The sequence below is a fragment of the Brienomyrus brachyistius genome, chromosome 12, assembly GCF_023856365.1.
Source record: "Brienomyrus brachyistius isolate T26 chromosome 12, BBRACH_0.4, whole genome shotgun sequence".
Classification (NCBI taxonomy): domain Eukaryota; kingdom Metazoa; phylum Chordata; class Actinopteri; order Osteoglossiformes; family Mormyridae; genus Brienomyrus; species Brienomyrus brachyistius.
The window spans coordinates 2495975-2522407 of NC_064544.1; the positions used below are offsets into that span (position 1 = coordinate 2495975).

The 26433-nt window shown below is 44.5% G+C and overlaps 4 protein-coding genes across 5 annotated transcripts; all 4 read right to left on the minus strand.

The window, feature by feature from the left end:
• Positions 1-171: 171 nt before the first annotated feature.
• On the minus strand, positions 172-2731 carry mrpl18 (mitochondrial ribosomal protein L18). Its single transcript, XM_048970677.1, has 4 exons — positions 2460-2731; positions 2141-2315; positions 1082-1316; positions 172-391 (listed from the first exon to the last, which is right to left on the minus strand). Exons 1-4 carry the CDS (start codon positions 2575-2577, stop codon positions 317-319), a joined length of 603 nt encoding a protein of 200 aa, XP_048826634.1. The 5' UTR covers positions 2578-2731; the 3' UTR covers positions 172-316.
• Positions 2732-3962: 1231 nt separating this feature from the next.
• On the minus strand, positions 3963-14274 carry LOC125704667 (V-type proton ATPase 116 kDa subunit a 3-like). The gene is made up of 21 exons (XM_048970584.1): positions 14037-14274; positions 12839-12961; positions 12647-12725; positions 12371-12519; positions 12174-12269; positions 11005-11066; positions 10672-10798; positions 10473-10555; positions 10194-10287; positions 9712-9924; positions 9281-9431; positions 8677-8816; positions 8427-8584; positions 7259-7349; positions 7061-7179; positions 6757-6970; positions 6189-6299; positions 5993-6079; positions 5599-5719; positions 4780-4951; positions 3963-4502 (listed from the first exon to the last, which is right to left on the minus strand). The coding sequence occupies exons 2-21, from the start codon at positions 12953-12955 to the stop codon at positions 4409-4411; spliced, it is 2478 nt and encodes an 825-aa protein (XP_048826541.1). The 5' UTR covers positions 12956-12961; positions 14037-14274; the 3' UTR covers positions 3963-4408.
• A 108-nt stretch (positions 14275-14382) lies between these two features.
• On the minus strand, positions 14383-20283 carry prpf19 (pre-mRNA processing factor 19). The gene is made up of 16 exons (XM_048970605.1): positions 20033-20283; positions 19699-19848; positions 19490-19566; positions 18437-18578; positions 18253-18326; positions 18070-18135; positions 17323-17364; positions 17109-17183; positions 16943-17018; positions 16700-16809; positions 16462-16617; positions 16213-16282; positions 15940-16113; positions 15773-15855; positions 15305-15410; positions 14383-15172 (listed from the first exon to the last, which is right to left on the minus strand). Exons 1-16 carry the CDS (start codon positions 20049-20051, stop codon positions 15075-15077), a joined length of 1518 nt encoding a protein of 505 aa, XP_048826562.1. The 5' UTR covers positions 20052-20283; the 3' UTR covers positions 14383-15074.
• Positions 20284-20440: 157 nt separating this feature from the next.
• Positions 20441-26340, minus strand: LOC125704685 (uncharacterized). Of its 2 annotated transcripts, XM_048970614.1 has the most exons (11): positions 25062-26340; positions 24392-24431; positions 24265-24279; positions 24017-24150; positions 23784-23919; positions 23250-23528; positions 22832-23155; positions 22223-22395; positions 21921-22010; positions 21739-21843; positions 20441-21658 (listed from the first exon to the last, which is right to left on the minus strand). In XM_048970614.1, the coding sequence occupies exons 2-11, from the start codon at positions 24429-24431 to the stop codon at positions 21455-21457; spliced, it is 1500 nt and encodes a 499-aa protein (XP_048826571.1). In that variant the 5' UTR covers positions 25062-26340; the 3' UTR covers positions 20441-21454. The 2 variants fall into 2 exon arrangements, with proteins under 2 accessions (XP_048826571.1, XP_048826572.1); XM_048970615.1 differs by lacking the exon at positions 21921-22010.
• Between the last annotated feature and the right edge of the window lie 93 nt (positions 26341-26433).

The window sequence follows — 26433 nt, forward strand, 5'->3', positions numbered from 1 at the left end:
TGCCCGTATGAATGAATGCTGTGTGATGGGTTGGTGCCCCACCCTGGCTTACTCCCTGCAAAACAGGATGAACAGTTAGAAAATGGAGAGATGGGCGTGTGCATCCAAGTCACCTGTGTCCCCTTAAGGCAAAAAAAAAAACAAAATCAGACCTAGTAATGTGAACACAGCTTATGTTCTGAGGCAGATCTTACACATTTTATTCAAAGCAACATATAACGTGCACAGTGATCAGCAATGGGACATTTATCCAGTGAGACCCATGGTGGAACCCATGGTGGAACCCATGGTGGAACCCATGAACCACCTCTGGTTCTCAGCCGACGTATTTCCTTCGTGGTTCGCAGAGTTTGATCCCTCCTTCTTTCATGGCCAGTCTGAACGTTTTCACCTGAGATAAACATACAGGGAGAAACGCATTTCAGGAACGCACACCACTGCCAGAATCTTTGGAATTTCATAAATCTGTAGTCCGTAATGTTATCAGGTCAAGGATCACATTTTATTTATTTTTTTTGCGTTTGTCCTGCCTGTTAAGGAAATGTGTAATAAAAAGTATTTCTGACTTTCCCCCTAATCCATACAAGCTGAATCTGCTTTTTAGAAATAAGTAGAGGCAGATGCTTTTATCCAAAGCTACGTGCATGTGAGGGTCAGGGAGCAGGAGTAGTTAGTCCTGAAAGCAACAGGGATCAGAGTCCTGCACAGGTTTGGGTACCTGCAAGTGTGTTTTACATTAACAAAAAAAAATACGTAAGATTGTAGTCTACTTATTTTTAATACACGTTTGCCATATAGAACTGCGGTCCACCTATTAATTCTCACCTACACTCGTACGCACAAATAAAAGTTTAGTGACACTTTTCTCTCATTCCTTCTCAACTTCTAGGTTTACCCGTCGGGCACCTGTGAGGACCCGAACCCATGCAGCACTGTAGCAGGGATTAAGGGCCTTAGTCAAGGGTTCAATAGTGACATCAACCAGTCAGCCATAAGGATTTGAACCTGCGACCTTCTGGGCGCAAAACCACAGAGCCTCACCCTGCCACGTTTTCAGCCCGAGAACCGGCACAGGACTCACAGATTCTGAGCGGAAAGTCCAGGGGACGACCCTGAAGATGAGCCTGAGGAGGCCAGCCTCGCGGCAGCGTTGGGCCAGAACCTCAGCCACCGCCTGGCTCGCTGCCACTGAGCGGGTGGAGGCCAGCTCCCGTTTCAGGGCCCATTCTTTTGTGGAGCAAGAGAGCACTGGAGAGGAGGAGTGAGGGGTGAAGATTTCTGCTGTGATGTAGTTCTGAGAGCGTGTGAATACCAGCCTAGGAGAGAAAACGTGCAAAATGATCACACTGATTAGCACAGGATTGTACGCCGGGCCCCTTACAGACTATGAACTATACAACAGAGGGGCTGACAGGCAGGGTGACGGCCAATCGTAATCAATAAAATACCATAAAAATGCCATTCTGACAAAACCCTTCCCAAACAGATGTGAACTGTTTTGTCGAGAAGAGTTAAAAATGGACAACTTGATTATTTTGGATGTCCACACATACAGAGCGTTTCTCAGAGCAGTGGAGTTTTTAAGTTCAAGTACGGCTGTGAATATTCCAATTTTAACATGTCTGATCATTGTCAATTTTAAGAAATGTAAGAAAAAAAATTGGCAAAAATGCTATTTCAATCACACTGCGGGACATGGGTGAAACAAGAACTCGCACATTTAAGGAGAAGCTCATAATACTACGGTATACACTTTATCCAGTTCTTAAACTTGATATGTGGAGTGTTTGTCTTACAGGGCCCTATTTTATGGTTAAACTTACATCCAAAGCCAAAGACCTTAAGAATTATAGGAGCTACTGACAAGCATATAAGCAGCCTTAATGTAATCTTAAACACTGCAGAAAAGGTGGCTCTCTTCAAGCAGTTTAATCTACAACAACAGCATCTCTCTCGGCTTAGTGTCATTTACATCACCTCTCAACATCTGTGTTTTGAACACGTCCACCATAAACCATTCAACTACATTCTGAATCAACAGTCTTTTCTCTTTAAGTTCAGCCAATTTCACAGAAAGCACCCCTCTATTAAGTGGGAAGCAGCGTTGCTGTTACTACAAAACCGCAAGGATAATTCGTACCTGTGGTAGTACTGATTTGATGGCCACACAGTCCCCCAGCCTCTGTCCTTTACCGCTAAAGCCATCTGTTCCAGATTTCGGGGATTCCTGTTGACAAATTCCTTGCTTATATCTTCGCTGTCATTTCGGTCCGATTGGGGCTGAAGCTGAGAGGCAGCCTGATTCATGCAGCGCGCTGGGGAGTAAGGAATTGTGTCGGCAACTGTTTGCAATACTCAGATTTCCAGTCGACAGCAATACACGCATTCTTTTATAACTGGTTAACAGCCTAAATCAAGCAGATAAGATTGCCTACCATGCTGATACCTGGTAAACTTACCCGATTTCGTAAAGGGTCGGTTAATTGTGTTGCTGAACGCTGGGCTCAGTGCTTGCCTTTGTATTTGACCCAACAGCACACGAACGCTACGCCACACACCCCCCAACATCGCCTCCATGGTTGAATATAATATGATTATATAATTTATTATAAATTTAGCGATATCCTAAAGCGATAAGACAAAACGAGGCGCTTAAGTGACATTCTAGAGTACAAACGCGCTTCGCTACATTTACAAGGGCAGCGCCATGTTTCATGACGCACGCGCATCTATTTCCGCTTCCGGTGTGCTGTACCATGTATTTAAATCGCGTTTCTCACCGTAGTCTTAGCAACCAGCGATGGAAAACATAATCCCTTATAATACGTGTGTGGGGGACCTAGAATTTTAAGGTTAAGTAAACAATATTTGATTAAGTGGTCACTGAAATGATTTATTTGCTTAGGTAAGTCATATTTCATGTTATTCATTTGAGTCGATCTGACCACTTTCGCCACCCACTGGTATATAAATGTCAGTATATCTAATATAATTTGACGTCAACCAATTTCTTTGGCTGGAAAGTGAACAATAAATGGGCGTAAATAACAGTTATGTTATAATCACTGAATGACATTTGGCATGGCGGATATTTTCCTGGCGGGCCGATGGGTATCTGAGCCGAGAACAGTTATTGTGCCCCCCTTTCCCCGGCAAAATTTACTTTGGGGGACCCCAGTGCCCAGGTCCAATTTTTGAACCCAGTCCACCTCATCAAAGAGTGCTGCCAACCATGACCCCCAGAAGTACTTCCATCATTAAACCGAAATGGAATTCGTTCAGTCTGATTTCAACCCACTGATTACTCCAGAGCAGTGCAAGTATCCTAGAATTAACGTACTGTAGTACCTTCGCTCAGGAACTTCATTTGTTCGAGGACTCAGTTCGGGACCCGAAAAGTTCGCGACCTGAATCAATTTTTCACATTTAAAATAATGTAAATACAAATAATTCATTGAAACCTCAGAAACACTATTTTCCCCAATTGTTTTATTTTTTTCTGTGACCACGAATATAGACTTTTTAAATACCATCACAAACATGTTTATCACGGAAAGGTACCGCTATAACAGAACGTTCTCTCTATTTTTTTCCCCCAGATATTCGACCCCTGAAGAGATATAGTACATACACCTACGATATTTTTTTATACATTCCACAAGCGTTTTTGGGAATACTGTACACTTCTTCATGTTTTAGGGGGTTCCTTGCGGCGCTTTTAGGGGACGTTTGTGTGTTTGCAGCCCGAAACACGGCTTGTGAACCGGTACAAAAAAAAAAATTGAACCTCTGGTTCGTAATCCGATTTGTTCGTGAACAGGACTATTCGTAGGTCGAGGTACCACACTGTACTTGTTTTGACGACTCAATCTGTGGATCCGATAAAGCTGGCAAAAAAAAATCAATATTTTCCAAAGTCAGACATACTTCACACAAAAACTCCATAGTGAAAAAACATCACATTGTGGTATTACTGTGTTTAATGTCAATTCCACTCAAACATGTAAACCGTACAATGTAAATTTCAGGTCTTCCAGAAGTAATGTCAACTCCCTGACAGCTCCAAGATGTACAGGGTTGTGCGTCCTCTTGGTTCCTTAATGGTTGTGTTAGTTTATTACTTTGTGATGTTTCCGTTGTTGACAATTCAGTTGATAATTGACAGGAAACTTTAAAACCCACAGAACTATGACCTAGATGACTAGGACTGCATAGCTCTATCTTAGCATATACTTCCATAAAATAATTAAAATAATCTAAGTAGAATTATATTCTTGTTATACCATTTGAAGAGTACAAAAGTTGATTTTACAAAAGACAAAAAAAAAAGTCAAATTTGGCTGAAGGTGGCACTTAATCCATAAATTCAAAAAAAAAAAAAAAACTACTGAATTTAAATGGATAACCATTAATTTGGTAAAGAAGCATTAATAATGGGTGTAAAATCAAAAGGACAGAGCTTATAGCCTGTTCCACTGTAGAACTTGTTCTGAAATTCCACCCTGAAAAAAAAGGAGCTTTGTCAATTTCAGGATCACAAATTTCTAACACAGCTAAAAAGAATGTCTGGGTTTCATAAAGGAAGGTGCCGCTAAAACTAACCTGAAACAGACACTATTAAAAAAAGGGGGTCTCTAGCTATCTGATTGGTTTCTGATCCTCCAATCATAGTGCATCAGTTTGGTCCATGACACACCCATGCGCCAACTTAAACTTTTAGCCATGCTAATGCTATTCTATTATATTATATTGTATAATCAAGTGTTCAGCCTCTCTCACCAGTGCAGACGGAGGGCGTGCAGGAAGGCCGAGAGCCCCTCCATGACCAATAGGATGGAGACCGTCAATACGGCGAAAAAAGCGAAAATCACAGCCATGGTCACAGAGCCCACGTAACTCTTTGAGGAGAAGGACATATGCATCACCATGGACCACAGCACCTCGGACAGCTCTGGGGGGGGGGGGGGGGGAACCAAAACACAGGCCCACATCACAATATGGTGTGGAAAGGAAGCTCTTATGCTAAAGAACAAACACAAATAATGACCCAACCACAATGTACAACGGCAAGGTGAGACCGGAATGCTGTCTTTTAAATTGTACAATGCACTAATTATTGTTACTTACATTTGCAATAATAAGAAATGAATTCATAACCATCTGACAGCTAGAACAGATAGTCTTGGGGGGTTAATAATCGTTTGGCTCACGATTATTAGACCAGATTTGGAAATTGAACTATGCAACTTTCTTAATAGTGTGTCTGAGCCAGAGAGAGGAGCAACATGCATGTCTGTAAAGTTATATGCAATGGAAGGTGCATCCATATCCAAAGGGTGAATGCAAGGTCAGAGCAGCTGGTTACTCTACAGAAAGTGCATGTAGTAATGATGTAATGTGATGATGATGATCGCAAAAAAAAAAAAACTCTTCGAATCCAATCTTGGAAATTTAGCTTGAAATCCTGGAGCAGTCGTGAAAAAAAGTCATGGAAATTTATTGTTCAAAAGTGTATGAACCCTGAACAAGGTAGGTCCACAAAGGAGAATTTGCAAGCAAGTGGACAGAGGTTGGTGGGCTGTTGCCTTGGATACTCACGTGCATGTGCAAGGCTGAGGGCCCACAGCCTCAGATAAGAGGCAGTATTAGAGATGCACCCGAGACAGTACTCGATTGTATGGATGGCCTGGTGCATGAACACATTTGGCATGTCGAACTCCTGGAGCATAATGAGGAGGGAAAAGAAAAACAGAAGGCAGATCCATACCATGTCCATTCATATTTCCTCAACATTGTATTTTCTTTTCAACATCCAAACATGACAGGTTTAATTGCTCAGACCTACTCACATTAATCCAAATCATTGTAAACAAATAAATGCAACTGTTGACAACTCATTCTTCCTTACAGAAAGTAGAGATTTGAGAGCAGAACTTCTCACTTGGTTTCCTCAGTCTACCACCAGTCAGATCATTTAAACTCATCCTCTCACCTCTTCCTCATCCTGTTGTCCAGCTTCCAGGTCCCCTTGTATGCTATTGATGGAATTGCTGTCTATTATTAATGGCCTCTGGTCTTCCTAAGACAGACAATCATGCCAAAAGACACAGATATTTGAAATGGTCAAGTCAGGTTGGTTTAGACGTGTTAAATTGCTAGGAATACATTTGCTCAATACCAGCACTTACTGTTCTGTGTTGCCTTTCCTTGTGCGTACAGTAAAGATGGATTGGTTTTCCCAATAATAAAACTGGAACTGAAATCAGCGCCAAGATCACAAGAACCTTCTGGACTATCGGCTAGACAAGAAAATAAGAGATTACTTTTTTTTTTCCCCCAGAGAAAATGACAAGAGTTGGACATGCATGTACAGTAACCTATCGATTTGCCGATCTTAGAGTAACGTTCAATTGTACTCGTGTCCCATAATAGCCTAAAAAAATAAACCGAGACTTGTCTGATGCAGACATAGTGGATATTAGCAGACATATTTTACCACGTATGTGGCATCCAGCAAGAACCAAAATAAACCCACCATGTATCTCATGTTCTACAGTATATTTCATCTCTCCCCAATAATAATTCATCAATGTCCAGATTGACTTAAGTCCTCTCTTCCGGGATGAAATCTGGGCGCAAATCGATACTGTATTTTCCTTCTTTATTATAAACACACCCAATCAACCTCAGGTCAATATACTCTAATGGTAGCGGGAAAAAAAAAAAAACACCTTTTGAGAATATATATGCTCTCACCTGCCCCTGGTATAGGTCAGGATTATCCTTGTTGCCAGAAAAAAGGAACATATCTATGAAGTGGATAAGGATGCTAGGGGCTCGATTGGAGTCCATTGGCCCGTAGGTGATCCACTTAAAGACCACCATGAAGACCAGGTACCCAAACAAGCAGAGCATAAAGGTGAGCTCCGGGATGAGGACCAAGAACATGCTGCTTATCTTCCCAAAGTGCCTGTCAGACAGAGACACACACACCCATTAGCTTTTAAGCAGAAATAAATACAGGAACTAAAAATCTGACATGGAAGCTAGACTGACTAACTTGTAGTTGAAGAAGGACAGGCAAACTCCGAAGGTCATGTGGATGACTCCGATGATCACCGACATCTTCATCTTGTAGGAGTTGAGGAACGTCAGGTGATTATTGGCCATCCCCCAGATCTAGAAGACCATGTTTCATATTTTCATTTATATTTCATGTTTTTTTTAAAAAAAACATTAAGAAAGGACATTTGCATACCGGGTCAATGCCAAATGGATAAGGACCCTGGAAGACTCCTGTGACGTTAGGATCCAGTGTGAGATATTGGTTCTGTTGCAGTGTTTTCTTACTATAAGAGAGAGGGGTATCCGGTTCGTAAGCTAATCAATCCAGGTACCAGAATGTCAAAAATCCATCTCAGTGGCATTTTGAATGCGTTTAAATCAGCAGGCTATTCCCTTGTAGATTGATCTTGTAAATCACTGAATCTGTAATGCACAACCACAGACACGACATGGAGCCACTCTATGCTCGTACACTTAAATTCACACACTTTCATAAATTCAACACAACTGCCTCATTTTAATATTAATGCATTTTACTGCTTGCATATAAATGCATATGTAATGTATTACAAAGTTAGCAGTATTCCTTTAGTTCCTTTTCCTAAATCTTCATCATCATCAAACCTGTTATCCTGGACAGGGACATGGGGTCAATCCTTTAACAAGCACTTTTGTAACATGTTTTGTTTGTAACATGGTGTATGGTAACATCACATTGCAGGGCAATGAAGCATATTGGCTACAAAGCACTAGAGTTGCACTTTGGTGATTGTGTCTCAGGGTTGTCAACTTTTATCAGCTGGCTGGTGTGAGATTTTCAATTCGAGACGAGTTTGCACACTCATTTACACGTATGCAAGGAGTTTTATTACCTTGTAAATAGCACGTCGGGTTTGCGAACTACCCCAATGCTTCTGATGGAGCTAATTTATTTGCACAAAAATGTTCTGAGGGTAGAACGAAAAATGATTGGTTCAGAGAGATAACCAATCAGATTGTGGAGGTGGGTCCAAGCAACTAGAGACAGAACTAAGACATGTGATGTGGTTGGTCCCACCTCTAGTTGCTTGGACCCAGCTCCTCTACAATATGATTGGTTCAGATAGAACCAATCGTTTTTTGTTCTGCCCTTAGAACATTTTTATGCAAGTAAAACTCCCACGAACAAGATTTCTTGCTTGAGCATGAGTGTCGCACCAGATGTGTGAAAGTTGGCAGCCCTGGTGTCTGGGACCTGCTGATTAATGTACCTGCTACTCCACGCACTGATTTTCTCTTTAGAGAAAAGCGAAATAAATGTGTGTCGTGAGATTAAAGTGATGGTCACGCATGACTGGTGGATGGACACGAGGCCGCAGCACCTCCAGTTATAGTGCTGCATCATGGGCTGGATGTGCCAGCCGGACGCGAAGGGGCTGAGGGCTCGACTGAAGCACTCGTTGTAGATGGCGCCGGTGTAGATGGAGAACAGACCCATCAGAAGGATCATGTATCTCCCCCCAAACATCATCCTCCAGATCTTAACACAAGGACAGCAAGAGCAAACAGTGTCAGAAATGAAAAAGCATCTCCAAGATCTCCCTCCTGCGAACTCCGAAGAACAGGAAAGACCTCATTTGTGTTGTTCCTCAGCTTGGGGTCCTTCTCCTCCAGAACCATCCAAAGTGCGGCGAGAGCCATCAGCAACCCGTGACCCACATCCCCAAACATGACCGCGAAAAGGAAGGGGAAGGTAATGATGGTGTACACCGCTGGAAAAGGCAGGGGGGGGGGGGTGGGGGGGGGCGGAGAGAGAATCGCAAAATGAAACCATCATCCCGTTAACTTGCTCATTCATCGTTCGAACGTCAACCACTTAACACATGGTAGAACAACATGGCCGCACCCGACAAAACACTGTCTGGCAGTTTTGTTTATTATTTGGATGTTGGCTTATGTACACAAGCAAAAAAGTGTCTGCGGTGCTTATTTCTGCTTGCTGGCACTGCACCATTGCTTAAAAATAGCAAGAAAGAAAAGTGAAAGTTGTGGTGGTAGCGCACCCTTCAGCACCTGTAGTTCAGTACGTGACCTTGTCATAAGTCGATAAGTGCCTTTACTCATCCACCTCGGCGCATACTGACAACCGGCTAATGAGCTAGGAGGAGAGTGAACTGGAATCCTTCCAGCAACAAAACACGGTCATATACAGTGAGTGAGTTTCAAGTTTAAATACCTGGGTTGACCTCCCTGTACATGGCCACCCCGTAAGCGTCGACGATGTTCTGGAACCCAACGGTGAAGGAATTGGTGGTGAAGAGCGTCGGGGGGGAGGTGGAGGCGGGCAGGCGGTTGTAGAAGGAATCGACGCCACTACCGCTCTTCCTCTGGGTGGGGGTGGGGGAGGGCAAGCCAGTGAACCATGTGACTTTCAGTACACGAGAGCTTTGAGAACCATCCTTTCACTTCCTCCACCTGCTCTGTTGGCCTGAATGTTTCGAAAGAGTGGACAGACATTCTAACACCTCCTCCCCTTCCCACATCCCTCTATCCTTTACTTATTCATTCTCACCCCATCTTCCTCCACTCCTCGACCACCTCACCACATACAACCCCCCCCCCCCCTCCAAAACCCACGAACTCGCCCTCCCCGCTTCCTCCTCTCACCGTGCCTTCCCTGAGGGCGCCCTGCAGGGCCGGCAGCTGGCTGACGGGACACCAGGCCTCGGCGATCAGACACTTGTCGGTGACAGACGGGCTGCAGAGGTTCAGTACCATCTGAACCGCTTTGCATTTCTGGACCTGGACCTTCCATTGAGGCAGGACCCCCACGGCTCGCGCCAGCAGCTGCTGCAGGTACTGCTCCGTCTGGGAGAGCACCTGCGTGGAGTGTGGGTAGGAGAACATCAGAGCTGGCTGGAGCGCCACCCTCATCACAATGCCATTCTTTCTTGGCCCAAACAATGGCTTAAGAAAAAGAAATACTATTTCACAAAATGCAGGCAGTACTGGCATAGTTTCAGAAAAAAAGCCTGGATGATAAACTAAGCTAAGCCCAAACCAGATATACAATCTGGATATAAAATCCAACGTACTTTACTTATACTTGATATTTATTTTGTAAGCGACCCTGATCTCCCATCTCATACCGCTTTAATGTCATGAATCCGGCCTTCCAGCCGACGGAGGGCATCTTCCCTCTCAGTCATGCTTTCTGGGTACGCAAAGGTTTGGGTATGGAAGCTGCATTTTGGACAAAAGGAAATGAAGTGAAACACTCAGCCAAAGCACTAGGTGGTTCATATACACAGGACTGCTGCCTATAATTCTCCATTCCCACCACAACAGTTCCACAATGCAGCCGTCACAATGCTTGTGACATCACGTTTTTTGCCTAGTTAGAACACACCAATCAACTGCAAGCTTACCAATCACTGATTTTCTTAACTTTCTGACCAATCTGATCTCCCCAATAAGAGATGAGGAAGACTGTCCACTGCACCATCTCCCCCTGTGATTAGAGGGAAAAAAAAAAAAAAAAAAAACAGTAATAACTGAAAATGAAAACAGCAACAATTGTAAAATCTCACCACTAAAATAAATTAAAGACAAATGCGATCTTCTTACTGAATCAGGCATCTCCATTTTCTCATTCATCTCCTGGAACTCCACGATGATGTAACCACGGCAAGCCCGCCACAGTAACCGCTCGAAGGCTGGGACTTTCCATGGATGGACGACACCAGCTACAAAACTGAAAAAACCAAGGAGGTCTAAAGAAACAAAGACTACATTTCCCACAAGGCGCCAGGCTGCAATATACCTGTAATGCATTGTGGGAATATTTTAAGAACTAAATCAACACGACCCCTACATACACCATTAAATTAGTAGATATATTAATGAAAACTGAAGAATAACAAAGTATCATTGCCGACGGTTTGTGGAGGTCTGACTTACCTCAGTCGAATATCTTGTCTATTGTCCAAAATGCCAGATGACTCTAGGGTGGGTGGTGGAGCCTTAAAAACATACAGCAAGTTGCCCAATGCAGAGAAATAAAAGCCATTATTAAACATGCTTTTCACAGTAGCAGCCAGTCCAAGGTAACCGTAACAGACGCTAATTTGACCACATGGCACATCAGTAGAGGTAGTTTGGGCATCTATCTAGGATGCCTCCTGGACGGCTTCCTGGGGAGGTGTTTTGGGCCCCGAGGCAGACCCAGGACACTCCAGAGAGATTATATCTCTCGGCTGGCCTGGGAACGACTGGGTGTTCCCCCGGAGGAGCTGCCTGGTGAGAGGGAGGTCTGGGCTCCCTCTACTGCCCCCGCAACCCAACACCAGATGACCGGCAGAAAATGGATGGATGAATGGCACAAAAAAGGTTCCACCATCTAGACAGCATCTCAGCTCCGGTTTATATCAGCTAGGTCAGTGTTTCTCAAACCAGTCCTCAGGGACCCCCAGACGGCCCATATTTTCGCTCCGTTCCAATCCCCTGGGAGTCGGTTTGAGAAACCCAGAGTAGGATTATCAGAAACCGGTAACGGCAGTAACACAGCGATATCCATGCATCCTCACTTTAACGTTAAGGTAAAACGCGTTACAACTATTAGGAATGCTTAGAATTACATTTAATTGCTCAAACGCAGTGCATGGTGCAATTTACTGTATCTAAATTAACAAACGCTCAAGTATTTAGAATCATAAATAGGATGAAAAAGCTCATTTTTCATCAAGTGCTCACTAAGGCAACCAAGACAGCCCCCTAACATTACAGCTTGCTAATGTAGTCGAGTCAGATTCTTAAACAAGTTTTGACGTGTTCCTCCTAATCAAAACCAAAATCATATTTAGCTTCAGTTTCCTTAAGCACTCAGCCTAGGGAAACAACACTGGAATTTAAGATGCAAGAACTTTCCACAGCATCACAAATGCTACAAATGATTAACATTGCTCCCTAACCTGACTTAATAATGACTCGGGCAGCTATTTCTATGCTATTACTTCCCATTCTATAGTAATGCTATGGTGTTTCTGAGCTCTGGCAATGTGGATACTGCTATTGGCCTTGTAAGACTCTGCTGAAAGTCAGACAACAAGTAAACCTGAATAGATGCTGACCTGCATGGCAGTGAGGGAGTGTGTCTGAGTCAGAACCCCCCGGTACTGGCAGAGCTGGGTCAGCTGGGCCTGGAGACTGTCTCGGTTCCGGGACACCTAGCACACAGCAGCAGCACAAGGAGAAACACTGAACCACCATTCGACTCAGAGGGTGACCTCCAACCCTATTTTCGGAACTCTCAGCACCCTTTTCCAACCTCTCTTAACTCTCTAGACAGCCTTTCACTCTCCTCCTCTATGGTCAGCAGTTCTTTGGGTTGGGGGGCCGAGGGAATTGGACAGGGTGGTGGCAGCCCTCCCTCCAGGTGAGGCGAGAGCGACCGGTGGATTTCCTGCTCCAGGAAAGCTGCAGGAAGCCGCATAACATGTAGCCAAGAGAGGGATACGATGAAATACAGCAAAAGCTACATTCATAGCTACGGTGAGACGCATTGTCGATTTTAAAAATTAGACGCCGAATCCCAGCAACTCACAAAATGTTTTCTCCAGCTCCTCGCATCGTCTCACCTCACCAACAAACTTCCTCTGAAAAGCGTTGACGTTTGGGTTCAGCTGTGGATGAAAAATTGAGACACCAGAGAAGAATTCACGTTAAATCAAAACAGGGCAGCAACACTTGGTGCGATGAACGCATTTATTCTGGTCGGGTAAAACTCTGAACTTACATCTCTGAATTCGACCAGCCCCAACTCTCCCAGCTCACTGACGCAGTCGTACGCCGACCCTGACTGAAGGAAAAGCTGCACTAGGCAAACTTCCTCGCTTCGAAACAGGGCTCCCATCGCAGCCTGAAGGAGGGAAACACAAACTGAGGTAAGTTCATGGGTAAGTGGAATTTAAAAGAAACTAGCATGTGATTCTCTGTCATTCTTCCCCAAAGCTATTTTTATACAGGGGAACATTTGAGAACAGCAAACAGCGATCAGATCAAAGGCAGGAGTCACTCCCAGAAGGTGACTCAATGAGTCAGGTGACAGATTACGGTGCCAAACACCCAGCCACAGTCCTTCACATCCTATAGGTAGAAATCCGACCAAGAGTTTTCAATGCGTTGTAGAAAAATAACGCATTCGTTTAATTTCAGATTAAATAAAAATGTTTTACTTTACCCCTGCTGATCGTAAACCGTTAACAGAATCCAAAACCATGTCACTTACAATACTGAATTTACAGAAACCTACGCGTCCTGTCAGTTCAAAGATTTACCACACTCCGATTTTCGTGAATTGCAACAAGTTACGCATTTGGAAGATTTGTAACATTACAAATATATCATTACAATCTGCAGTGCCTATCTTTACTAAGTACTATCACAGCCCTACCATTAGCATTGCCTAATTGTAAACATCTGCCAATAAATCAGCAGTTTTGTGCTTCTGGCAAACACAGATAAGCAAAAACAGCTACCCGTCTGTGCGATACAAAGAGAAGTCACTGATTTAATTTACGCAGTTATCTGCGTATTGTTAATTATAGGTATGGATGGACGACGACGTTGCAGTTATAGTTCACCAAAATAAAGGCTTGTTTTCTGGTGACTACCCACTACCACCACAACTGGGACGAAAAAAATAAAGACCATTTACTATCTATTACACGAAGCGGTCTGGAAAGGATTCCGAATCAAGCCAACGAGCTTTCAAAATGTATCAAACTGCATAACGTGAATTTGTGCCGATTTAATAACTGAACATACAACATAATGGTCTTGCAGTTATACGAGATTAAAACGTATCGCACGATTTTTAACTGAACACAAAACGAAACTTATGACCACCTCGCAGTTTATCAGACAAACACGTTTCCAAACAGCATGGTAACTTAGCTCATGTCATTATAACATATTTACGAGGTTCTGCTTACCCTCCTTATTTTCGATTCTTTAAAAAATGCAGGGTGCCCTTCTGGCTACCAACAGCCTGGACTGGTGCACAGCTGTTTGGAACAGCCGAAAGCAGAACCGACGCCGATAAGGAACGGCGAGCATCGCACTTCCCGTTTCCTCAAGCAGTCATGTGACCCCGGTGGGCCACGTGACCTCGGTGGCCGGTCCGGGATACGAAGAGATCCCCCCCCCCCCTCCAATCCCATCCAATCCCAGGTACGCACCACGGCCTTTCTATCGATACATTTTAATTGCACATTAGCGCCCGCTTAAGGTTTCTGAATTATCCCCAACACGTCATATTAGCACTCGGAGGCATACAGGTAAGATTCACGTCTTTATTCAGAACCAAGATTTAAAATGCCATTGGTTTAGAGATGCTTCCACGATTTTAAACAAAATAGATTCCATCAGACAAGTGATACAGCATATGCTATCATTTCAGAAAGGAAAAGACAGAACAGAAGGTATATCAATTAAAAGATGGTACACAGGAACACCATGCCTATAACTAAAGGGTTTCGGGTCACGCAATTATCTTGGCATTAAAAACAATAGAAAAATAAAGAGGGAAATCAGCAAATGCAGATTAAACAGAAGGAAACAAAACAGCGGTTGCCCCTTGCTGGCATCAACACACAGTCAGCGAGGAAAAATAATCTAAGATCCAAGTTATGGGTTAGAGAACTGCAAATGTGATACGACCGAGTTGTATGAAATTCCGAAGCACTACGGCAGTGTTTCCGAGTCCAGTCCTTGGGGACCCACAGACAGTCCAGTCCACATCTCAGCTCTCTCCCAGCTCCCGGTAAAAATGTGGACCATCTGTCAGTCCCTGAGGACTGGACTGGACTGGTAAGCACTGCGCTACGAGCTAATCTGAAAGAGAGCTCGGTTTGCAGCAGAAGCATATCTGCTAGCACACCTCATATGCACTATTACTCTACTGTAGAACCCCCCTCCCCCACCCCTCAATTTAAAATGCCACTCTTGTCCTCTCCATCCAATCTTCATTTTTACAGGCTGTAGAACTTCAGGCTCCTGTCCATCCCAGCTGAAGTGAGGAACTGAGCATGCTCCCCAAAGGCCACGCCCGTCACCAGGCCTGAATGCTCTGGAATCGAAGATAAAATGCAGGGACGGTTTCCACATGAAGGTCATAACCATGGCGGAAGCAGTATGCTGGTTTTAAAGGTAAGGTGGAAGTTTAAAGGTACAAGGACCGCGACATTTCAGGCTAACTCACCGGTGAAATTGAGGACCTCGGACCACTGTTTGCAGACGTACACTCGTATGTCAGAGCCTCCCACAGCCAGGTACGTGCCACTCTGGTCGAAGACCAGCGACTTCACCTGAGCAGGGTTAAAAAAAAATAAGGATGCTGCAAGTTGTGCCGTGTACATTTTCCATTGCAGTTGAAAATTAAACAAAGAATAGTCTGTTTAACCTAACCCTCAACCTAACTTCAAATCAGCATTATATCTGACTTAAATCTGATTGCGACCAGAATTAAGTATTTTGATTCTTTTGTAGTTTTCAAAGACCTCGTTTATACAGCCTGCCTTTGGACGACTGACTGCATAACTAGACATCCTTCAGTGTAGGAACCTTCTAGATTGCTGAAGTACCTTCACCTTTCAATACATTTTTTTTTACTTCTACTCAAAACATAATTGGGTTTTCAGATGTCCGGACAAAAGCACCATTAATTCACCTCATAATTGCTGTCAAGGGTGATGGTCTTGAAGTTCTTCAGTTTTCTCAAGTCCCACAGTTTGAGAGAGCTGTCCTGAGCCCCTGTGAAATGCAGCAGTGCGTTTAGCTCGACGTGCAAACCACAGGCCAGGCACCTGCTGACACGGCCACAGGTTAGTCGCTCACCTGTGGCCAGGTAGTAACCGTTTTCGGAGAAGGCCACAGCCGTGACCGGCCCAGAGTGTCCGGGGAAGTTGGCCACGTTGGTGCGTTCCTTGAGATCCCAGATCTTGATCTGGGAGTCAGCAGTGCCGGTTCCGAAGATGAGCCCATCGGGGTGGAACTGGGCACAGGTCAGAGCTGGGAGGGGGACATGATGCGGCGCAAGGTGAGGGGGAGAAATGAGATACGCCCACATTCTTTCCTCCAATTCTGAAGTGGGGGGGAGGGGTCGCTTACCACAGCCTGCAGTCTCATCAGTGACCTTGGTGAGGATCCGACCCGTCTGGATATCGGAGAATGCCCAATACTAAAACAGGATAGCAGGAAATAAATCATAAAAGGTCAACCGAGGTGTGGCAGAGGTACACTGGGAATCCGAGCCCAGAGAGACGAACGTGCAGACGGAGCCTCGAAGGGACAGGCCGCTCTTTGGCGCCTCACGGTGCCCGCTGTATGCTGGTAGGCATCTCGTGCTGCAGATCATACCTGATCCTCAGATGAGCTGAGCAGGTAATCTCCAGTGGCATGCAGAGAGAGTCCAGTCACTCCCGCCTCATGAGCTTTAATAACCTGGACGCAGTTGCCGCTGGATACGGACCACACGCGGATGGTGCTGTCCGGGGAAGCGGAAAACACCACCGACTATGGGAGAGAGGGAGGCACTATGGGTTAGACCGGAGCAGACAGCCTGCGGCCTGACGGCGGGCCGGCCGGTCTTCTCTACCTGAGAGGGGTGATAGATGACAGAGGTGACCTTCTTCGTGTGGCCTTTCAGAGTAGCCACGATCTGCTCCTCTCGTTTATCGAACACCACCACATTCTTATCCGCACCACCTGCAGAGAGAGAGAGAGAGAGAGAGAGAGAGAGAGAGAATGTGTTTAAAGCAAAGGATACTGCAGGGGACGCCCTCACACAACGAGGCACAGTATTGCCATAGCAACATGAGGCAGCGATAAATGGCCATACCAGTGAGCACTTTATTGGTATCTGTGGAGCACAAGTCCAGAGCAAGGATTCCAGGTACACTGGCACTGTGCAGACCCTTAAAACATAAAAACCAAAGTCATGTGACACACATATGCAGCATGAGGGCGGATGTGTGGACAGGCGGTGCCATGGAGCTCATACTCACAGCATGGGATGCCACTTGACGGTATTTGGAGAGATCCTCAACCCTGACCAGTTCTTCGGGGACCGTTTTCCCTCTCTGACAAAAACATCAGCGAGTGAAACTAGCAGGTGTGGGGAGGCGAGTGAAAGAGGAACACGACCTTTCGAACCCCAAATATAACCCCCCCCCCCCAATTTAAGTATTCAGTCAGCGAATCAATAAAGCAATAACTTACCTTCTTTCTTTCAGTTGTAAGCACAGTAGCTTTGTCTTGCAGCTAGGAAACAGAGGGAGGATAAAACTGTAAATCATGCAATATGTTCACCACACTATTGAAAAGGGACTGCGCTCTCCGAAATGCAAACTCCTTTAAGATTTATTAACAAAACCACCCATTAAACTGCAAAAACATTATGATATTCAATCAGACCTAAAAACATTTGCTGATATATCTGATCATTGCGCACGTGAAAACTGACTCCTGACACCCAATAAATGAACATCATCTTAGAACCAAGTTACCAAGTATCAGGGAACTGCAGACACACATTCAAAGGGAGGCTGATTCACTAAAAGCCTGCCTTATTAATGCATTCAGATTAACATGCTTTGAAAGGCGGGGCACTAATCAGCCTCTCCTTGGAAATCTGTGTTAAGGGCTCAGCGGGATCGAAAACCAGCACACAACACGGCCCAGGAGGCCTGGCGTTCCAAACCCCTGGTGGAACTGAGGATTGAACGGTAATGACTTACTGGCACCTCCCAAATGTATTTTTATACACACACACACACACACACGCTCCCAATATCACACTGCAGTTTATAGAAACGTGGTGGTGTCACGAAACAAATCAAACCAGAGATGCATATTTAACTTCATTTATTTGCACATTTTTAGAAATGCCAATGTCCTTTGGCAGGGAAGTACACCTGTAAGGCAGCTTGGCTGTATATCTGTCAGGACGGAGCTACAAATTCTTACCTTCTGTACGATTTCTGGGGTCATTCCGACCTGTTCAGTAACTTCCATTGGCTCTCCACCTGCACCCTAAGTTTGAGAGAAGATGCAAGATATAATTTCTGACTGAGGGGGGGGGGGTTCTTAGCAGTGAAGGCGATGGTTTAAAAAAAAAAGGCTGGATTGGGCAGCTCAGTTGAGACTCACCACAACTGCCAATTGGGAGGCCGGAACAGCCTGGGGAACGACCAATCCGGCTTGAGGCTTCAGCGTCGCCAAGGCTGTGGAAGGTCACATGTCACTACAGATCAAATAAAAGGGCACGACCTGGCTGGTTCCAGGACAAAGGAAGGGGGTAGGTGGGGATGCCCTGGACAGGCCCTTTGCTCACCTTCACGGGCAGCAGTGACCTCCTTGGTGAGGCGAGCTATCACCCTGCAGGCAGCATCGTGCTGGTAGAGGGCGTGAGAGAGTTCCTGCCGGGTCGTCTGCAGCTGCTGCCGGAGAGTGAAGCTGTGGAGCATCACGGCATCCTGAAAGAGGCCGGACAAGACAGCTGTTGAGATCAGAAACAGCTTCCATATGGATCAATGCTTGAAAGTCCTGGTGGGGCCTCACCAACCCATTCAGCATTAAAAAAAACTACAGCCTCTCCCCCGGTTACGATGGGCTTACATTACAACAAACCTGTCAAAGGGCAAAAATGCCTAACATCACAGCCTAGCCTATAGCCTACCTTAAACATGCTTCGAACACTTACATTAGCGTACAGTTAGGCAAAATCATTCACACAAAGCCTATTTTATTATAAAGTCTTGAATCTCACACATAACTTATTGAATAATATACTGATAGCTAAAGTCATTTACCCATCGTAAAGTCATGGAAAGTTTGTATATAAAAGGCACTACACTTCCCTCCCTGTCATTCAGGAAATGATATTGATCTGATATACAGAGTGGCAGGCTACTCCGCTTAATCAATGTAAAAAAAAATAAAAAATAAAATATATATATATATATATATATATATATATATATACACACATACACACACACACACACACACACACACAACTTTCATGCAGTGAAAGAGTAAAACTTAAATACTTGTCAAACCAAAAACAGAAAAAAAATGCCACATAGGGAAATGCAGTGTTACAATTTTGAACCTTTACATTTACAGATACACTGTGTATTAGGCAGTGGTGGCTTAATGGTTAGGGACATGAACTTGCAGTTGAAACATTGCGAGTTCGAATCCCCAACCAGCAAGGCACCATTGAAGTACCCTGCGCACTGAATTAACAACACATTTTGTTGTTGTGCACTGTGTGCCTTGGTGCGTCAAAAATGTCAAGTAATTACTAAAATTCCTATAGGGTCCTCTACATTGCCATGTAGTTACGGCTGAGTTTATGGAGAAAACGGCTTGAGCCACTGACCCACTCGTCCTGCAGCGCTTTGAGGATAGCGGGAATGCTGGTAGCAGATGGAGCCTTGGGTCGGATGGGATGAGATACTGAGAAGGGAACAGGGTTCAGCGCGTTATGCATACGACACAATGCACGATCGGAGCGCCCTGGTTATAGACACACAGTGCAATACGCCTGAGAAAACAGAGTCCAGCTGCCGGGTAGCACTGCGATCTCACCCTTAATGTCGATGAGCTGCTCTTCAGAAAGCGGCTGGCCCGTTATGGGGTCGGCCCCGTTTTCGGCGATGTACTTCTCGATGAGCCGCCGCTCGAACACCTGGTTCGACACGGGGGACACGCAGGGGTGCTCCGGCACCTCATTGGAGACTGTGGGGGGAGGCAGGCGTTGAATCACGGGCCTTGACCCAGCGCTACTCAGAAGTAAAGCTGTTTTTATGTTACTTCGAAAACTAAAACACAGTCAGGAAAGTAATGTCATTTTACACACACTAGAGAATAAAACCAAACGTCACCATCCAACACAGAAAGCAAAACCGCGCGTTCAACTTACTTGCACAAACCAGAGACATCCTCCGCCAAAAGCCGCCGCTCGTCCACTAGCGAGCGAAAAACACAAGTTATGAACGGGCTTGAAAAAGACCTGGCCGGCTGAAACACTCCGCTCCACACCCTCTCTGTCCTACTCAGGGTACGGCGTGATTCACTTAATTTTTTCCGGTTTTATTCAGATTTGGTTTTATTCCTTTCAACTGCACGCATGCAAACGCGGCCACACGGTCTGTCTCGAGGTTGTTGCCGCCGCTGAGATCCGTTGCATGCCGGGATAGCATCGGTCCTCCAAACGCACCCCTTACTTTCAATTCGGTTTTTTTTTTTTTTTACCGGGAACGTTTGTTTTGGGCTTCGGATGGTCAATATGAGCAGCTCAGTGTATTGGTGTATATTTAATAACAATCACTTGAAAGGAAAGGATTTCGATCCTCCACATTTATTTCACTTTACGACAGGACACCAAAACGCTTTACGTCAGAACCTTGAGGAAGCATCATATTGTCGTCCACCATATAAAAATTTTCGAGACTGTAATATAGATGTTGCTGCTTGAGGAAATTAACAACAGATGAACCGAAAATCGTTGTAAAATATAATTCTGCTGGCTACATTTTCTTCCCTACCCACAGGAGTATAGCTTCTTATCTATAAGAAATGGTTTGCCTGTCCATTTTCCCTTTGTCTTAACGCAGTGTGCAACAAAAATATTATGGTACACAGTACACCTAGTATACGTTATCTTCAATTTTTAAATTATGACTATGCACATAGATCAATGGCACTCATAATAATAGTTGTGTAACCATATTACTGATATTACACTATGCAGCAATCCCAAGGATAGAGAGGTAGCAGAGAGAATCCTGGGTGGTGTAAAATCCTGAGATTGTCAGCAACCTCTGCAGTGTAGAGAAAAAAAAAATTTAAACTAATATAACAAAAAACGCGAGAATGTCCCAGTTACTGAAATATCTTATGCCATTTGGTAGTGTTGATAATAACTGTGCACAAGATGTAGACCAAAGAGTCAAACTTCCATATTACAATTTGTGATAGATTACACTTAAATCATAGAATATTGGACGGTGATGTGATCCTATTCCCCCCAAACATCCCCACAACATGTAGAGGCAGTGTGAAGCTTGGTGAATTAGGGATTTCTGTGTTTGTCCAGAAGGTGGTGGGGCTGAATCCCATGACCAGTGGGGTAATCACATCACCTCTGGGTCCTTTAACTCCAAGGCCTTTAACTCCAATTACCCCAGGTTTGCAGGCTATTGTCCTCCCTCAGACTTTTCTCACTTGTAAGTCATTTTGGACAAAAGCATCAAATAAATACATAAATGTCGGCCTAACAGTGCACACTGAACCCAATCAAAATCCCAAGACTTTGCTCTCCATGTCCTGGCTTTCTTGTCCTCTATGAGAAGCTCAGCTTGTCAGAGGTGTACACACTGCAGCAGTCAGATGTATTAGCGCTGAGTGGCAGTACAGAAAGATACTCCTTTCCTTGGGTGGACTTTCCCGTTTTCTTAATCTGGAACTGGACGTAGGGCTCAGTGGAGCGCAAGCAGTCGGAGCTCAGTGGGAAAGTGATGGATGCCTTCCTCTCTCCCTCCATCCCCTGCAAAGAATTAACAGGGATTAATGCATAAATGCGACGCGGTACACGTATGTGCTTGTGTTCAATATGTGTAGACCTACCCGAGTCTGCAGAATGTTATTAGCAGGGTCTGTCTGTCCCCTGTCAACCAGTGCCTCTGTTTCAGCTGAAGGTGTGCATGCAGTTTTTGCTACTGAAGTGATGTCCTAAAAGTAAGGATACAGGGGAAATTAAAAAAAAAACATTAAACAGGAAAGCGGCAAAAATGTCAAATGAATCTTACTGCCATTGGAGAGACACAATTCCCAGAATTCTGTGCTCCGTCCCACACGGGGTGACTGGGAAATTGGGGAGTGAAGGGGTAACTGTAGGTCTATAAAAAGCAGGATGAATGAAGTTATCGATAACAAAACTCTCATGTGTGATACCAGTAGCTAAGAGAAGATCAGCCACATAGAGATGTATAAATAAGTCATATTTCCTCACACAGGTCCAGCTGGAGGTCTCTGCCAGCAACATAAACACAAGAATACATGCATAATTTGACATGATGTCAACACAGGCCTGGCCAAACTGCCACCTTACCTCACGGTACAGGTGAGCGCCGAAAGGGGTGACGCTGGCATTTCTTTGAGTGTTTCTGCTCGGCCTGCTCCACGACGGGTATTTCTTCTTAAGAAGAACAATAACAGCCATAAAGCCAAGTCCGCACAATGGAGCAGCCACTGACTTAAAGTTCGCTCTCCACTTCGGCTTTTCTGCAGAAGCACGGGAAGGAAGAAAAAGTGAAGAAAAAAAAACGATGCTTACAGTGCAGAGAAGTACAGTGCAGAGAAGTACAGTGCACAGACATATGTGAGGACTTTCATCTATCGACAGCATGCAGCTTACACAGGTACAGCCTGGATGGGATGCCAGATCATTACAGGGCACGCACACTCTAAGAAACACACACTTTGGGGAATTTAAAGAAGCGAGATGGGGGGGAATATGCAAACTCCACACACAGAGGACAGGGGCGGGGTTCTGGAGGTGTGAGGCACATATGTAGTATTGATGACGTTTCAGGACCACGCCACATCCACTCACAGCAGTATGATGAAGGATCTGCATTCTAACACAATAAATTAAAATGTTAGCAAAACACACAACACATACCGCATGCATCTGATGCCTGAACGAGTCGTTACTTACTAACGACCTCCAGCCACGTGGAGGAGACGAGGTTGCCCTCCGTGTCTCGGACCTCATACACACCAGTGTTGTCCAGTCTCAGCTGCTCGATAACAATCTCATGGGATTCACCCACTCGGGCCAGCATCAACTGCCACCTGTACTGCTCTGCGGTGGCCACGACTTCGCCACCTTGCACGAGCAGGACGGCAGGCCGGTCGGTGATGGAAACGTATGAAGGGGAGGAATAGGAGGGGATGAACGACAGATGGGCTTTGGAGTAAGGAAGGAAGAGTGGAAGGATCAAGGAGTCACCAGTAAAGTAGGTAAAGCTGAAGCCATGTTCTGCAAGGAAAAGGCAGGAAGAATAAAACGGTAAGAGAAGGCTTCAGCTGAATAGTATATGAGAGGCAAAACTATCATTTCTTCCCTCATTCACCTTCAACAATTAGATGGACCGTTGACAGAAGTTGCCTGTTAACATCTCTCAGAGTGTAATTCCCCTGGTCTGCTTGAGTCAGCCCTTCCAGAATCCAGTGTCCAGCCTTCACACTCCACCTGCTCTGCTGGCCTTTCGAAGGGACCGAGCTGTTCCACAAGGTTGTGGGTTGGGAAACTGATTGGGAGGATTTGGGGGAAAATTCCATCAAAGTGCCACCGCTGGAGATGTCGATCTTCAAGTCATCTCCATAGAAACGTCTGATGCTCTTGATGCAGTCTGAGTAAAAAAAAAAAAAAAAAAACACAGGACTGTTTTGTACCATTTTTGTACACATTGGTTGATTTTTGTAATAATAATAATTCTTTATGATGGCAAACAAATTGAAAAAAATGAACATTGAAATGAAAACAGAACTAACAATAAAAATTGGATAATGTACATTCAGATTTGAATTTTGTTAGTAATTTATAGGACAAAACAACCTGGAAGATGTCATTTAAAAAAGTAACATAATATTTAGGAATGTCTTACCTACTACAGTGAGATAGATCTTCTTATAAACAAACCCCGAGGACATCTTCAGTTTAAAGAGTCCCTGGTCTTTCCCTGTCACCTCTTTTACCTGCAAGATCTTTTCTACTGTCCAGCCATACCTGGGATCCATCACCTGAACACACATGGGAACATTTAAGCGCAGAGTCACATGAAAACTGAGGAACCAGTTAACTCTGGTTAAAGGAGAAGGAGAAGCACACAAGTCTCACCTTGTTGTGGTCCAGTACCACTCTTGTAGGTCCAGGGGGAGAACTGGGGATAAACATGACCATTCTGACTCTAGACTTGATGGGGAGGTTAAAATCCTTCCCAGAGCAGACAACGTGCTTTTCTTCATTCCACACTACAACACAAAGAGAGGGTTATTTTCATAATGATTATTATTTTAATAGGAAGAACATACCTTTCTCAGTAATCAACGCAAAAATATTTAAAAAAATATATTTTAGAAATTTACCTGCCAAAGAGAAATCTGGCAAAAAAACAGAAATATTGCAGAATTAATGCAAAAAAAGCGTAAACATGCATTAATATTCATCACATCAGCTATTTAAACATCTTAGACGACTGAAAATGAAACTCACTCCAAGAGAAAACGCCCAGCAGGAAAACTAAGATCATCATCTGTGAAAGACACGTAGTATAGTTAAGGGTATATATATTCTACGCCTCACACCAGATAACCGTATCACGGTGCAGAGATGAATGACATCTAAGAATGAGTGCTTATTACAGTTCCTTACGGTAGGTCGTATTAGTGACCGGCACAGTGGTGCGCTAAAAGCGTTAAACTTCAAAGTGACTGTGAAAACACGTACACGAAGGCCATTCAATGCCATAAAGCACGTTCTGTACTCATCAAGTCACTCGTTAACCCCCAAAATACATCAATATGGGCAAACGCAGTCCGGAATGAATCAAAACAACAGGTAAACTATCCGAATGGACACCAATAAAAATAACATTTTGTCTTTAAACGCACATATCATATAACTGATCCCCACATCAGAAATGTCACATCAGAAGAGTCCATGTTGCATTTCATCAATGGATTTTACAAATTAACAATCACTGACGATTATCTGGTATTTCAAATGCGAAGTATATATTGCACTACTATGCAAAGCAGCAAGAAAACGCACTATGCTTTATGATAAACTGGAAGATGCATCGATGTATTTGGGATAGTACGCTGATATATTATTGCCTCATCACAATAACGGTATCATATTACCTTCATTAGCAAAAACTCACCTGTATCTCAGGCTCAGCTAATTATCGTACAGCATCTCGTCGATGTTACCGTAGAGACAGGATCCTCGTGCAGTGCTTTTGTGACTAAAGCATTTTTACGAGCATGGTTCTCATGCAGCACACACGCAAATCGCATGATTGGGGTTAAACTCGGTAAAAGTAACGCATCGTCTCCAACGCGCGACTTTCCGCTGTGCGCCATCTACTGGACTGTCGCCGGAAATAATCTCCATTACGTCACCACGCGCTTTGAACGGACTGTCGCAGAGAGCTGTGTGTAAAACCAGGAATATTATATTAAGACCCTGTAACACGGTGGTCTCACACCTCCCGCGTTGCCACCGGCTTTGTCTGTGGAATTCACCCTGATTTTATATGGCTTTCCTCCCACAATTCAAAATATGAGAGCTAGATGAATTGATCTCTTAATCGTCCATAGCGTAAGAACGGAATTCCATTGCACAACACCCCAGTTTTCTCCGTACTTCCTAGGCCTGGCTCTCCGTGACTCTATACTGATTAAACGGTGTTGGAAAATAATAGACAGGGTTGGGACAGTGGTTAGTACCGTTGCTAACCCACCTCTAGGACCAGGGTTTGTGTCAGAGCCATGGCTGTGTGTGTGTGTGTGTGTGTGGAGACTGCACATCCTCCCTGTGCTGTAGTGGGGTTTCCTCTGGGCACTCCAGCTTCCTGTCCCAGTCTAAAAACACGCTAAGGTTAACTACCAAATTGGCCATAAGTGTGAAGGGTGTATGAGTTCATCTCATCCTGGGTTGTTCCCTGCCTCGTGCCCATAGGCTCTGGACCCTGTTACCCTCAATAAGATAAACGACTACAGAAAAATGTTGGGTACACTAGTACCACAAAAGAATAGTACCATACACATCTCTCAGCATGGTTAAAAAGTAACTTTTTTTCAGGCTACAATACATCCTCCACTGTGCACGACAGGTATTGGAAAAATGCTACATATTGTGATCCAACTTCCTTTTTACACACCCTCCCCTCGGGGCTAAAGATGGGGTAATACAGGCTTCTTTGTTTGTTCTACATGCAAAAGGCCATGCATATTTACGTAATGGATGCCCCGGCGTGAAAGAACACCTGGTATGCTTGTCCCATCCCGTTTGATCGATTCCCACAGTTGAACAGATTCCTCACATTTTCTTCTTTCATTTTGATGAAAGGGTTGGTACAGAAACATGCCTTCAAGAATCCCACCTTGAAAGAGCTTCTCTGTATTGAGGATCCGAATTGGGGGCGGAACACGGCCACTGTCACCTAACACAGGAACAGTCACCGGTGCAGCTCTTAAACTTACTGTCCCAAGTATGTTGGAAGTAGCATGTTCTAAGAGTATAGTCAACAG